This window comes from Musca domestica, unplaced genomic scaffold (assembly GCF_030504385.1).
Source record: "Musca domestica strain aabys unplaced genomic scaffold, Musca_domestica.polishedcontigs.V.1.1 3, whole genome shotgun sequence".
Classification (NCBI taxonomy): domain Eukaryota; kingdom Metazoa; phylum Arthropoda; class Insecta; order Diptera; family Muscidae; genus Musca; species Musca domestica.
In genome coordinates, this window is record NW_026712299.1 from 8,304,092 (window position 1) to 8,319,314 (window position 15,223).

Below are 15,223 nucleotides of genomic sequence, written 5' to 3' on the forward strand. Positions count from 1 at the left end.
ATTCAACGAGTGATGACGTCATCATCATTTTCAATTTCATGCTCAGCCTACGCTAACAATGCATTGCCGTAAAATAAATGGTCATTGGCTGGCATTGATACCCACCAAAAAAGATATTCATATTTTTTTATGAATGTTAACAAGTCAGTGGAGCTGCCATTTTGGTAAGGAAATGGTGACATGCCAATTGCATAATCGGAGCAAACGCACTCAAACACACACACACATACCAAATCACTGGGTATGGGAACTATGACAAAGACACAATGGGTTTTTATAAAATTGTACGTGAATCTTGCTGCAGCGGAACATAAATAACGTCACTGTGTCTTTCCCACAAAAACACTTGGTTTTTTTTGAGACCCTATTTGGTAGAAGCGCAAGAAAAAAAAAACAACATTTCCGAAAATAGTAAGACCACTGCCTAATTGGAATCGTATTATCAATGTAAACAAAGACAGTGACAATTAATCGACCGACCGAGCCAACAACCAACCTACCAACAACTAGCTGCGTTTGTGGAGGCATTTTTACTTCTCGTACCAACTACCATTTCTATGAATAATATGACATCGGAAAGATTATAATAAACAAGTAAAAAGCTGTAAGTTCGCACGGGCCGAACTTTAAATACGGTCCACCATTTGGAACGAATTTGGCAATTTTCAAAAAAAAAAAAAAATCCGTTAAAAATTCTTTTAAAATCTTAAAAATACCGAATTTAGCTGTTATATTAAAGTCTATACGATGACGTGGACCTGCTTAGGCAACTTTTGTCATAAGCCATTAAAATATTCAAATGCGAAACTTGAAAAAAAAAAACGGTGAATAATGTAGCTAAAATTTTCATGTGTGAAAATCACTCTAGCTTCCGACCGAAACGAAGTAGGTTGATAAAATGTTACTCAGACATGTGCTTGTTCTGCAGGCCTTTTAGCATTGAAAATGGACTATATAGGTCTACATTTTGGTATAGTGCCCATACAACGGGACCTCCCTATATTCGGTATTTTGATGATTTTAGCGACGGAATTGTTCTCAATTTTGTATTTGAAGTTCGTTATTGGTACTACAGCCTGTGACAGAAAATTGCCTATGCGTGTCCACGTCTTCGTATAGCCCCATATAACGGTACCTCCCTATATTCGGTATTTTGATGATTTTTGAGATATTATTCAACGGAATTATTTGAAATTTCGTACTTGCGGTTCGTAACGGGTACTACAGCCTGTGACGGAAAATTGCCTATGCAGGTCCAGGAGTTCGTATAGCCGCCATATATCTGTACTTCCTTATATTAGGTATTTTGATGATAATGTCGCTAAATTATTCACCGGATTTTTTTTTTTCAAACTTCGTAGTTTCACTTCGTAATAGGTACTAAATCCGGTGACAGAAAATTCCGCATGCAGGTCCGCGTCTTTATATAGCTCCATTTCTAACGGTACTTCCCTATGTTCGGTATTTTGATTTTAGCGACATTTTTCACCGGAATTGTTTCAAATTGCGTATTTCAAGTTCGTAACGGATACTACAACCTGTGACGACCATTTCAACGCCTTCATATGTGAAGCCTAGGAACTAACAGTGAACTCAATATCAAATTTCGGAATTCTAACTCAATCCCTTACCTCAATACCAAATTTAGTACCGCTAAGTACTTTTGAGTACATATTTCTAAAATCACCTCCAAATCTTAACCCTACATACTAACATTGATCCAAGCTGTATCCATTCACCAAATTTAATAATATTTAGTTCTTTTTTGTACAGTTAAAGTACGTCTTTTTAAAACAATCTCCATATCCCAACCTCAGATACCAATAGTGACCTCAATATAAAATTTCAGGTTTCCAGCTCTATCCCTTCACCCAATAGTCCATATACTACCTCTTAGTATTTTTCGAACAATTATAGTATAGTTAAGACCCCCGCCAAATCTCAAACACAGATACCATCAGTTATATAAATATCAAATTTCGGTATTTTATCTCTATTTCTTCACCCAATACCAAAATTAGCACTTAGAAATTTTCGTACACATTTCCAAAACAAGCATTAATTCTCACACCTATCACCAGGGATCTCAATACCAAAACTTCGAAATTCCAGCTCTATCCCTCCACCCAATACCAAATTTAGTACCACTTTGTGCTTTTCGTGCAATTATACACATTTCGGAAACCACCTCCTCATGTCCAGACTACACATGATCTGCAACCCAACTACCAAATCTCAGATTTTATACGACATCTGTCCAGTACTATTTAGTACTTTTTATGCACTTGTAGTACACCATTTCCAAAACCACCTCTTAATCACAAACATACCACCAACAGGGACCCCAATACCAAAATTCTAGCTTCATCCGTACACCCTGAAGCAAATTGTTCCAAATTTAGTGTCATTTAATACATTTCGCACACTTAGTACACATTTTCAAAATCATGTTTAAATGTTTCCAACCTTGAAACCCATACCAAATTTCCAATTTTTAGCTCTATCCGTTCACATAATACCAAATGGTACCAGTTAAGAAGGTTAGTACCATTTTCGAACTTTTCGTATCCATACAAATCGAATTTCCAAAAACCCTTTAATACATCTATCCAGCACTCCGTGGGTGACTCCGATTCCAAATTTCAAGCTCGAATTCTAGTTCAATCCATTTGTCCATTACAAAGTATTAATTTTTTAGTACTTTCGGTACCCTTTTAGTAAGAAGTAAGCCAGCCATGTCACACGCCTACGCACCAAGACTGGCCCTCGTGTTAAATTTCAAGATTCTAGCTTCAGCCTTTTGGTCTGGACGTTGAATCTAGATCAGTCAGTCAGTCAGTTTAACCCTAAAATGCGTTTCTTGAAGTTTAGGTCAGATTTAGGCTTTAAATATCTTGTGGGACCCATAGTAGAATTTTATGGCAAATAGTTCTGTGAAATATTTTTTTGCAACTATCAAGTTTAAGACGTAATCATAATTTCAATATAGAATCCTTTTTTGGCTGGCTCGAGGAATCTAAGTCCAAGAATTTCAAAAAATGTTGAAGAGGGAGGGTTCCGGCCCCCGCTATTTAGGTTATATTGCTATGTAAACTTTCAAAACGCTGATTCACCTGTCTTCTATTTTTAGCTCTACTTTCATAGTCTGCTAGACTTCCCTGTAGTTATTGAAAAAAATAATTTTGTTGTTGCACAGTGTTACTAAAACTCACCGATTATAGCTCTGATAACCCTTTTAAAAAAGTTATGATTTTATTCCAAATTCAAATTTTCCCTACTTTCCATTACCTTTCAGATTATATTCCATAATAGCACCGAATACGATAAGACCCAATTCACAGTATCATGTAGCCGTAAGTATACACAAGTCCCCAGAACCGGTAAGGGTGAAATTGGGCATTATTGGTAGTTCATATAGTGATTTTAAAACTGCCGAAGTAAGGCCATTCTCCACAGAGACGGTGCATTTTGATGTAAGTATTCGCTTTTTCAATTTGACACCGAAAAGAAATCCAAAAAATTTCTTTCCCTTTTCAGATACCCGATTTGAAAAGTGATCGCTACAATCTCACAGCCGAAGGCCTGTCGGGCATACGTTTCACGAATGAAACTCAACTGCATTTCGATGCCCATCAATTTACGGTGATGGTGCAAACCGATAAGGCCATTTACAAACCCGAGGATATTGTCCACTATCGTGTCCTCCTTATGGATGCCAACTTGAAGCCGGCCAACAATTACGGTCGCGTTCACATCACCATACGTGACAGTGGTGACAATGTCATACGTAATTATCGTGATGTCAAATTGACAAGTGGCGTATTTTCAAATGATTTAAAACTTTCCGATTATCCGAAATTCGGCGAATGGTCGGTGGAGGTGGAAATCATGCAGGAGGTATACAAACGAACCTTTGAGGTGGTGGAATATATTTTGCCGAAATTTGTGGTGGATATTGATACGGATAAACATGTCATCTACAAGGATGGGAAAATCAGGGCCACCGTCAAGGCATAGTAAGTGGGTTGGAGGAGTGAAGGAAAATTTTCAAAATTATTTTTTTTTTAATTTTTGTTTTTAAATTTTTACAGCTATGATTTTGGCAAACCAATTGTTGGCGAAGCCACTCTCTCCATCTACCCCACCTTCTTTGGTTCCTTGCAGCCATTTGTCAACGATTTAATTACCCGCAAAGTTGTGCCCATCGATGGCAGTGCCTATTTTGAGTTTGATATCCGCGATGAGTTGAAACTAAAAGAAGACTATGAACGTGAGTATTTGTTGGATGCCCTGGTCGAGGAGGCCTCAACAAGTTCGGTACAAAACTTTTCATCTGTGATAACTGTCCATCTGGATCCATATCGTGTTGAGGCCACACGCTTGCCCAGCAACTATATACCCGGAGTTCCCTTTGAAGTTTCGGTAAGAAGGGTTATATTTATTACATGTTCTCTCCTCTCAGCGCATCTACTCTAAAGTGGAGGTCCTCTGAGCCCATCTACTCTAAAGTAGAGGTCCTCCCGGGCATCTACTTTACAGTAGATGTCCTCTCAGCGCATCTACTCTAAAGTAGAGGTCCTCTGAGCCCATCTACTCTAAAGTAGAGGTCCTCTCGGGCATCTAATAACAGTAGATGTCCTCTCGGGCATCTACTCTACAGTAGATGTCCTCTGAGCCCATCAACTCTACAATATATGTACTCTGAGTCCACCTACTTTACAGTAGATATCCTCTGAGTCCATCTACTTTACAGTAGATGTCCTCTGAGTCCACCCACTCTACAGTAGATGTCCTCTAATTCCATCCATTCTACAGTAGATGTCCTCTGAGTCCATCCACTCTACAGTAGATGTCCTTGAGAACATCCACTCTACAGAAGATGTCCTCTGAGCCCATATACTCTGCAGTAGATATGTCCTCTGAGCCCATCCAGTCTACAGTAGATGTCCTCTGAGCCCATCCAGTCTACAGTAGATGTCCTCTGAACCCATCCAGTCTACAGTAGATGTCCTCTGAGTCCATCCACTCTACAGTAGATGTCTTCTGAGTCCATCCACTCTACAGTAGATGTCCTCTGAGCCCATCTACTCTGCAGCAGGTTTCCCATGAGCCCATATACTCTGCAGTATATGTCCTCTGAGCCCATCTAATCTACAGTAGATGTCCTCTTAGCCCATATACCCTTCAGTTGATGGTCATCTACTCTGTTGTGGATGTCCTCTGAGGTCATCTACTCTGTTGTAGATGTCCTCTGAGGTCATCTACTCTGTTTTAGATGTCCTCTGAGGTCATCTACTCTGTTGTAGATGTCCTCTGAGGTCAACTACTATGCTTTATATGTCCACTGAGGTCAACTACTATGCTGTATATGACTTCTGAGGTCTTTTAAAATTTTATTTGTTTTTCTTCTTGTTGGTCCCCCCTTCTAGGCCAAGGTTCTGCGCAATGATGGTGCTATGTTGAGGGACTTTAAGACTGATCTAACTGCCTATCTTACCAATGTCTATGGCAGCAGCGAGATGTATAATAAAACCACCTATACGCTGGATGGTCGTGGTGAACTGAAGATGAAATTTACCGTACCGTTGGGTGACAAAGATGAATATCATTCAGTTATAGTAAGTCCGAGCTGCATTTTCTCAAAGTATACAAAATAATAAAGATTTCGGCCCTAGGTTGATTATCAAGGCATTATTACCGACATTGGTAAAATACCGCGCAAACATTTGCACAGCAAAAACTATATTACGGCCAAGGTTTTAAATGAAAAGTAAGTGGAACTTTGAAAAAACTTTCAAAATTTTGCGGACGTTCGAAAAATGTTTTTATGAAATGCTTATCTCTTTAGGCCTATGGTAAATCAAGAAGTCTCCATAACCGTACGCTGCAGTGAACCAATGAAATATTTCATATATCAGATAGTGGGCCGGGGTGATATTCTCCTCTCCCGGGCTGTGGATGTAAGTTGTGCAAGGGATTTGAATTATATTTTTTATTTCTCTCACTCTCCCCCTCTCTCTCTCTCTCTTTAGGTGAATGACAACAACTTCCATACCTTCAAATTCCTGGCCACATTTGCCATGATGCCCCGGGCCAAATTGCTCGTGTATCTGGTGATAAATGGTGAATTTGTCTATGATGAGCAGGTCATAGAATTCGAAGAGAATCTTTTGAATAATGTACAAATTGAGGCACCACTGAGGGTACCACCGGGTCAAGATATTGACATTACCGTAACATCGAAGCCTTATAACTATATTGGTCTCATGGTTGTCGATCAAAATGCCATTAATATTCGTAAAGGTAGGTCAAGACAAAGTGCCTAAGAAGAAGCGGTCCGTAAAATGAACCCCCATGGATGCATGATCTTTGAGCGGGCTCATTTGGGTTAGCATTTATCGCCTAGTTCTTTAGGAATGGAAAACCTTTTCAAATGACTTTTTATTTAAGCTCCAGTAAAAATTATCTCTTAAAGAGAGGATACAACAAAAAGGGACTTCTATGCATTGGAAGCCCTGTAAATCTTCTCCTATAGATGACTAATGGACCTGTTATCCATTAGAGACTGTTTTTCATTTTTGGTCCTTCGATTTTATTATTTTCCCTTCCGTTTCTCCAGGAAATGATCTCTCAACCGCAAGCCTGATGAGAGCCCTCAATCAGTATGAATTGAATGATGTGAATACACCGATAGGTTCGCCTGGAAAAGAGTCAGGAGTCATAACTATGTCCAATACAGATTTCATCATTGAAAAGGAACCTGAGACAACCCCCGCTCTTCAGAGAGGCAACTACAATGAAGATGAACATAAATTGACAACAATACGTAAGACGGATATAGGTCCCGCCCATGCCATTGAGGTGAACACATTGGCCCCAGGCAAGGGACGTTATGCCTTCTCCTATACCCCCAAACCTTTCTGGCATAATCCTCGGATACACGTTATGCACCCCCCAGCAGATACTTGGCTATTTATGAATGTCACGGCGAGTAGTGAAGGTCGTACAACCGTTCATCGCCGGTTGCCACCCTCAATGACCTCGTGGGTGGTTTCGGCTTTTGCCTTGGATCCAGTACAGGGTATTGGTCTAACCAATCCCATAAAGAAAATGCAAACCTACAAGGAATTTTATATTACCAGTGAACTGCCATATTCCGTGAGATTGGGTAGGTGGCGAATTAAAGGATTTTTTACTCTGGGGTTTGATGCCTTCTTTTCTTCGAAACTTTCAGGTGAAACTTTGGCCCTACCATTTGTGGTGTTCAATAACAAAGATTCCGACTTGGATGTCGATGTCACACTGTACAATACCAATCAGGAATTTGATTTTCCCCAGGTGGATAATAAGTCGCAACCCAAACCAAGTAGGTTTTTTAAAACACGCCCCAAAATTTCAGAATCAAATAATTTTTAAAATGTTATTTTATAATTCCCAGAAGTTGAACTCTATAGCCGGCGCACCATTCGAGTGGCGGCCAAAACTTCCAAATCTGTGTCATTTATTGTCACACCCAAACGTGTGGGACCCATTGTTGTCAAGGCCGTGGCCACAAATCAATTGGCTGGTGACACTGTGGAATCCTCACTACTTGTCGAACATCCTGGTGCTATGGAAATTGTGAATAAAGGCTTCCTCTTCGAGATGGGTTCCAGTACTCAACGCAAGGCGAATGTCACCATTAATATACCCCGCAATGCCATACCGAATTCGGCGAAAATTGAAATCTCCGCGGTGGGCGATGTGATTGGCAGTGTTGTGGGTAATTTGGAAAATTTGATACGAGTACCCTCCGGCTGTGGTGAACAGACAATGATACGATTTATGCCAAACATTATGGTGCTGAAATATTTGCAGGTTTGATCCCGAAATTTGAATTCCCTTGAAATTTATAAAAATATTAATTTTGAAATTCTATAGCGTACCCGCCAACTGAACCTACCCTTGGAACTTCGCATTAAAAGTAATTTAGAGCTGGGCTATCAGCGCTTACTTTACTATCGTCACAAGAATGGTGGTTTCAGTGCCTTTGGCCTATCGGAGGAGAAAACTTCAACCTGGCTAACAGCCTATGTGGCAAAGGCGTTCCGTCTAGCAGCCGAATTTATCCAGATCGATGAGCAAGTTATACAAAAAGCCTTGGAATATGTGGTGTCACGCCAGACCACAGATGGTGGTTTCTCGGAAGGTGGCGATGTCTTTGAGCAATTCGATGATGAGGGTCTGAGTTTGAGTGCCTTTGTAACATTGGCTTTAATGGAGAATTTGGTAAGATGAGATATTTCAAGCTTTCCCCGAAAAGACCTTCCTGGTATTCTATGGGAGGACCGTCGTCTGGTCTTGCCACTTCTGGTCTTTTATTACAGGACCATGAGAAGACTTATTCGGGCCCCCTCTTCGGGACTTCTATGAGAAGACCCTCTTCGTGACTTCTATGAGAAGACCCTCTTTGTAACATATATGAAAAGACCCTATTCGAAATTTCTATGAGAAGATCCTTTTCGCGACTTCTATGAGAAAACTATCTTCGGGATTTTTATGAGAAGATCCTCTTCGGGACTTCTATGATTAGACTCTCTTCGGGACTTTTATGAGAAGAACCTCTTCGGGACTTTTATGAGAAGAACCTCTTCGGGACTTTTATGAGAAGAACCTCTTCGGGACTTCTTTGAGAAGACCGTCTTTGTAACATTTATGAAAAGAACCTCTCCGGGACTTCTATGAGAAGTCCCACTTCCCTCTTCGTAACATTTATAAAAAGACCCTATACGAAATTTCTATGAGAAGATCCTTTTCGGGACTTCTATGAGAAAACTATCTTCGGGATTTTTATGAGAAGATCCTCTTCGGGACTTCTATGATTAGACACTCTTCGGGACTTCTTTGAGAAGACCCTCTTTGGGACTTTTATGAAAAGAGCCTCTCCGGGACTTCTATGAGAAGTCCCACTTCCAGACGTCTATAGGAATGAGAAAATTCTCTTTGGGACTTCTATGAGGAGATCCGCTTTTGGACTTCTATGACAAGTCACTCTTCTGGCCTTCGATGAGAAGACCTTCTTCGGGTCTTCTGCTCTTCTCCGAGAAGACCTTCTGCTCTTCTCCGAGAAGACCTTCTTCTGCTCTTCTCCGAGAAGACCTTCTTCTGCTCTTCTCCGAGGAGACCTTCTTCTGCTCTTCTCTGAGAAGACCTTCTACTCTTCTCTGAGAAGACCTTCTGCTCTTCTCTGAGAAGACCTTCTACTCTTCTCATAGAGGGCCTTCTGATCCAGTTTGAGAAAACTTTCTGCTCTTCTGTGAGGAGATTGTCTCTAAAGAGAGAGAATAGAATATATTACACCCATACTTTGGAAAGATTGTTCCCTTAAAAATATTTTTTTACAGGACACCTATCCCGAGTACAACAACAATGTGAACAAAGCTTTGGATTATATTACCAGAAGTTTAGATGGGTCTAGCAATCTTCATGCTATGGCAATCGGAACATATGTCCTTTCCAAAGCCAATCACAATGCCAAAGTTGCTTTCCTGCAAAGATTGGATGGAATGGCCGTCAATGAAGGTAGGGAACAAAAAAGAATTTCAAAACGAATATGTTTTTCAAATCAAAATTTCCTTCAGATGGCCTAAAATGGTGGAATAAAACAGCCCCACCCACCGAGGCAATGTCACCCTGGTACAATCGCACACGTAGTGTCAATGTGGAAATTTCCTCATATGCCGTTATGTCGCTGCTGGAAAATGGTCTTATTGGTGATGCCTTACCCGCCGTGAAATGGTTAATGAATCAACGCAGTGATCTGGGTGGTTTTGTTAGTTCTCAGGATTCAGTGGTAGGACTGCAAGCCTTGGTGGCATTTGCCGAAAGATTTTCAAGCCAGGCCAATAATTTACAATTGGCTTTCCGATATGGTTCCAATGCTGAGACTGTGATAAATGTCAATGCTGAAAATTCCTTGGTTTTGCAAACAATTGAGGTAAGTTTTAATGTTCTGCCTTCGATTCTCGTGGTAGCTTTAATTCCTTTTGTTTCCAGCTACCAAATAATTTGAAAAACGTCACAGTATCGGCCACCGGAAATGGTTTGGCCTTGGCCCAAGTCACCTATCGTTATAATACCAATGTTACCAGTGCCTGGCCCCGATTTGTTTTGGATCCCACGGTTAATAGAAATTCCCATTCGGATTATTTACATTTGTCGGCATGTGCCAGGTTGGTTTTGACCTTTATAAAACATTATTATTTTACGGATTATGTTTAAACATTTATTTTGTAATTGTTTTAGTTTCATACCCGCCGAAGGTGATGCCACCCGCTCCAATATGGCTGTCATGGAAATTTACTTGCCCAGTGGTTTTGTCGTCGATACGGATACTTTGCCAACATTGGAATCGAGCGAAAGAATAAAGGTGAGGATTTCATATGTTCTAGTATCTACTACATCCGTATTACAAGTTTGGAAAAAAATAGATAAATCTGGTAAAAATTATTTTTTAAAAGAAGTAAGTACCAAAAATGGCGCCCAACAGTAAAACATGGATGTTGCAAATTAAATATCAGTAGTGCGATTCTCTAACACATTTTTTGAGTTACCGACAAAAATCGGTAACTTTGAAACCCAAAATTGTCATATAAAAATAACTTAAGGTTGACAACATTAGTATCTATCGGTAGGTCTTAGCGACTACTTTGATTTGATCGCTAATTTACCGACAAATTTCGTTAATTACCGAAATTACAAGCATTTTAATTTTACCGACTTTTGTCGGTAACACAAAAAATGAGTTAGAGAATTCCACTATAGGTCATATTAAATTATCTTTTCTTCCTTACAAACCAATTGTAGTGGAAAAAATAAATAACAAAAATGGCGCCCAACGTGAATTCTTAGTCGACTCAAAATAATTACTAAAACCTATTTTGCGTTAGATAGGTATACCTAACCTATTTAAATAAAATACATGGATTAAATGACGTGCTGTAAATGGCACCCAATGGTGGACAGATTTATATGGAGGGTATGTTAAGTTTGTCATTCCATTTGTAACACCTCGAAATATACATTTTAGTCCCCACAAAGTATATATATTCTTGATCAGCATAAAATTCTTTGTCGACTTAGCGATGTCCGTCCGTCTGCGGAAATCACTCTAACTTCCGAACGAAATGAAGTAGGTTGATACAATTCTCATACTCAAATGTCTGCAGGACTTTTGGTATTAAAAATGGGGCATGTAGGTTGATGTTTTGGTATAGGTTAAAATGAAAAAAACTGCAACCAACTTCAGACTGCTGTCATTTCTAACCCACTCGTCCGACAGCTGTTAAAATTATTCCAGTGACAGCTTTTTATATTTTTTAAAACCGTACAAGAGCATTTAGGAGAGAATTTTCCAGAAAAAAAGTTATTTGCGATGGAATTCAAACGGAATTCTTTACATTTGGCTGGAAAATCACAAGTTGCTATCGTTAGAGCACTCCAGCATTTAAATGTGAATAAATCTTCTGGGAGCATAGCCCGACGTCAAGGAAGAGGAAGGAAAAAAATAGCAACATCAGCTGAAATAGTTCGAAAAGTAAAGAAGCGACTTGATCGAAACCCGCATCGCAGTGGCCGAAAAATGGCTCGAGAGCTGAACATATTGCAATATTCCTGTTTAAATGAGAAAAGAGTCCAATCTTCCTCTTCGATTGTCAACTCTATTCTTTATTCGGATCCCTCTCCGAAGATCAATGTAGAAAATGTGAAAAGAAAGCCAACCGAATGGTTTGGCCGTTGATTCAATTCTAGTTTTTATTCAAAAATATATTCCTTAAGTACTACTGAAACTAATCTAACTTCACCTAATCGCAGCCCCACAAGTGGTCTTTTACATCTACTGAGCGCATCGATATCTGCGCGTGTCGGAAATAGCATCAAATTTTAGAATAAGTTTAGATTTGTTCGTATTAGTCACCTTTGGCACGAATTATGGCCTTCAAACGGCCAATGAAACCGTCACACGTTGCCTGAATGTTGCTCTGCGGTATTTTGGCCCATTCCCGGCGAAGCGCTTGCTTGAGGTGAACGACATTTTAGTATTTTTTAGAGCCAACCATGCTTTCCAAAATACTCCAGATACAATAGTCCAATGGATTGGTATCCGGAGATTTTGGTGGCCATTGTGCGCTGGAAATGAAGCGGTGAACCTCATTTTGTAACCATTCTTGCGTGGCGCGTGCTGAGTGCGATGGAGCTGAGCCCGGGTGGAATGTCCAAGGTCTGCGGCCAAAACGTTTGCGTGCCCAAAGCTTTAATACACCCTCCAGAATATTTTCGCGATAATATTCGGCATTTATTCTGATGCCACAGTCGATTAATACGAGGGGAGAGCGACCATCGGATGTTCTGGCGGCCCACACTATCACCATGGCCGGCGCTTGAGTTTTAGCGACGATCATTTTGTTTGTTTATAAACTGCTCTGCTGGACAAAGAATGTTTTCTCATCGGAGAAACCCAAATTCGGCAGTTCACCACTTTCGGCCAAGCGAAGCAACTATTAAGCTCTTTTGAGTCTATTTTCTTTCTGTTGCGGTGTATGCTCTTTCACTTTTTGGAATTTCAATGGCCTTACCCCGAGCTCATTTTTTCAATATTTGACGAATGGAAAATTGAGATATGTTCAGCTCATGAGCCATTTTTCGGCCACTGCGAGGCGGGTTTCGATTAAGTTGCTTCTTTACTTTTCGAACCATTTCTGCTGATGTTGCTGTTTTCTTCCGTCCATTTCCTTGACGTCGGACTACGCTACCGGTATCACGGTAACGAGCGATGGTACGAGACACAAAAAGATTTATTCACATTTAAACGCTGGAGTGCTCTAACGATAGGCACTTGTGGTTTTCCAGCCAAATATAAAGAAATCAAACTATCACGCTTGAACTCCATTACGTATAACTTTTCTTCTTGAAAATTTGCACCAAAATGCTTTTGTACGCTTGTAAACAATATAATGAGCTGTCACTGGAATAATTTGAACAGCTGTCGGACGAGTGGTTTAGAAATGGCAGCAGTCTGAAGTTGGTTGCAGTTTTTTCATCTCGCCCTGTATTATCCGAGATGTTTCAAATTGGAGGAGTTAGAAAATTCTGAAATTATGTACTAATATACGGTCAGTATGTGAGTCTGTATAATGTAAGAATGCATGCCAGTCGAGGATTTATTAATAGCCCAACTTACTACTGGACTCAGTAGGGCGCCACACGTTGGGCGCCATATCCATATGTACAGCAAGGCCACCTTATTATGAAGTGGGATATAGAGTTGGGATTCAAGCAGAATGGTTTGTTGGTGACCATTTGAAACTAGTTTTCTCAAAGGCACATGTAGAAAACGTTGCATTTAGAACCACTTTGTAGCGGGCAACATTGCATCCCCATTTTTACTGCTTCAGTCATTATTACTTTAAAACTATTGTTTTTTTTTTTCTTTTTTTGAAGTTATGTTGTTAGAAAATTCATAACCTCATATTCTCTAATGCTTACTTCATTCACTTAAACCGATTTCATTTGCATTTTTGTTCCATATTCCCCTCTTGCAGAAAGTTGAAACCCAAAAACGTAATACTGTTGTCATCATCTATTTCGATTACTTGGATCGCAGAGAAGTTTGTCCCACCTTGCATGCCTACAAAGTGGTGAAGGTGACCAACCACAAACCGGTACCTGTTATTATGTACGATTATTATGATAATGGTAAGTCGACAAAAAATATATATAATTTTTCAACATTTAAATAAAATTTTTTATTTCTTGAAAATAGTGCGTAGAGCACGTCAATTCTACCGAGCCCCCAAATCACAGATGTGCGACATCTGTGAACATGCCAATTGTGGATCGCTATGTGAAAAGGCCGAAAAACGTGAATCGAGAGGACAAGATGGCAATGATTTGCTGGAAGCCAATTTCAACAACAATGCAGGCCAAGCTCTGGCGTCCACAATTTATGGAGCAATATTAACAATTTCTTTGGTTTTCATTACAAGAAACTTATTAATTTAATTTTAGATTTTGTTAATTTTGTATCTATTTTTTTAAATGCCCATGAAAAGAAAGCTTTAACATTTTTATAAAAACAACGACTAATACTCTTTTCTAAAAAAAAACTATTAATAAAAACCGATAATTGTATGCTATACCTAACTATAGAATAAGTCTGTAAATTTATGTAAAAATAGCTAATAATATTAATTAATTAAATCATCTACAAATATTGTATTAAAGACTAATCTTAATTAGTATTACTAAAAGTTAGTATTAAGCAATAAAGATAATTACAAAATTTTAATAAATATAAAAAATAAAATTGGAACCTTCTAAACGAAACCAAAAGTTGTTATTTGTATTTTCATGATTAAAAGCAATAAAGAAAAAATCAAAAGTCGGGCGGGGTCGACAATGTAAGCTACCCGTAAGAAATAAACGTTTATGCGACCTGTATTTTATTTTAAAAAATACATGGAGAGACGGACGGACGGATATGCATAAATCGACTCAGAAAGTGATTCTATGGAGATCATCAAAAGGAACAATGGTCTCTATTAATTTCTTCTGCGTGCACAAGAACATTAAACCCCTGTATCAAAGGGTGGACTAGGGTAAAAATAATATTATCGGTATATACATACAGGGTGAGATAAAAAAAAACGCAACAAAGTCAAACACCATAATTTTTACTTTTTAATTTTATTGAATGAAAGCAAAAAATGTCGGAAATAGCATCAAATTTTAGAATAAGTTTAGATTTGTTCCAATTGGTCACCTTTGACACGAATTATGACCTTTAAACTACCAATAAAACCGTCACACGCTGCCCGAATGTTGCTCTATGGTATTTTGGCCCATTCCCGGCGAAGCGCTCGCTTGAAGTGATCGACACTTTGGTATTTTTTAGTGCCAACCTTGCTTTCCAAAATACTCCCGACACAATAGTCCAACGGATTGGTATCCGGAGATTTTGGTGGCCATTGTGCGCTGGAAATGAAGAGAGGAACCTCATTTTGTAACCAATCTTGCTGAGAGCGATGGTGCTGAGTCCTGTTGGAATGTCCAAGGTCTGCGGCCAAAATGTTTGCAAGCCAAAGGCTTTAGTAGACCCTTCATAATATTTTCGCGGTAATATTCGGAATTTATTCTGATGCCACGGTCGAATAGTACGAACGGAGAGCGACCATCGGCTGTTATG

The 15,223-nt window shown here is 39.3% G+C and overlaps 1 protein-coding gene across 1 annotated transcript in view; it reads left to right on the forward strand.

Moving 5' to 3' along the window:
• The window catches only part of LOC101889402 (thioester-containing protein 1 allele R1), a 30,944-nt gene extending 16,702 nt beyond the window's left edge, over window positions 1-14,242 (forward strand). Inside the window, exons 3-19 of the mRNA XM_005179119.4 lie at window positions 3,296-3,473; window positions 3,538-4,016; window positions 4,092-4,422; window positions 5,430-5,618; window positions 5,676-5,770; window positions 5,849-5,960; window positions 6,033-6,303; window positions 6,620-7,168; window positions 7,235-7,366; window positions 7,439-7,857; window positions 7,921-8,268; window positions 9,384-9,561; window positions 9,621-9,976; window positions 10,036-10,211; window positions 10,285-10,408; window positions 13,581-13,734; window positions 13,802-14,242. Of these exons, the coding sequence (XP_005179176.1) occupies window positions 3,296-3,473; window positions 3,538-4,016; window positions 4,092-4,422; window positions 5,430-5,618; window positions 5,676-5,770; window positions 5,849-5,960; window positions 6,033-6,303; window positions 6,620-7,168; window positions 7,235-7,366; window positions 7,439-7,857; window positions 7,921-8,268; window positions 9,384-9,561; window positions 9,621-9,976; window positions 10,036-10,211; window positions 10,285-10,408; window positions 13,581-13,734; window positions 13,802-14,040 (4,330 nt within the window). The 3' untranslated portion in view covers window positions 14,041-14,242. The remainder of the gene's footprint in view (window positions 1-3,295; window positions 3,474-3,537; window positions 4,017-4,091; window positions 4,423-5,429; window positions 5,619-5,675; window positions 5,771-5,848; window positions 5,961-6,032; window positions 6,304-6,619; window positions 7,169-7,234; window positions 7,367-7,438; window positions 7,858-7,920; window positions 8,269-9,383; window positions 9,562-9,620; window positions 9,977-10,035; window positions 10,212-10,284; window positions 10,409-13,580; window positions 13,735-13,801) is intronic.
• The last annotated feature ends 981 nt before the right edge of the window (window positions 14,243-15,223 follow it).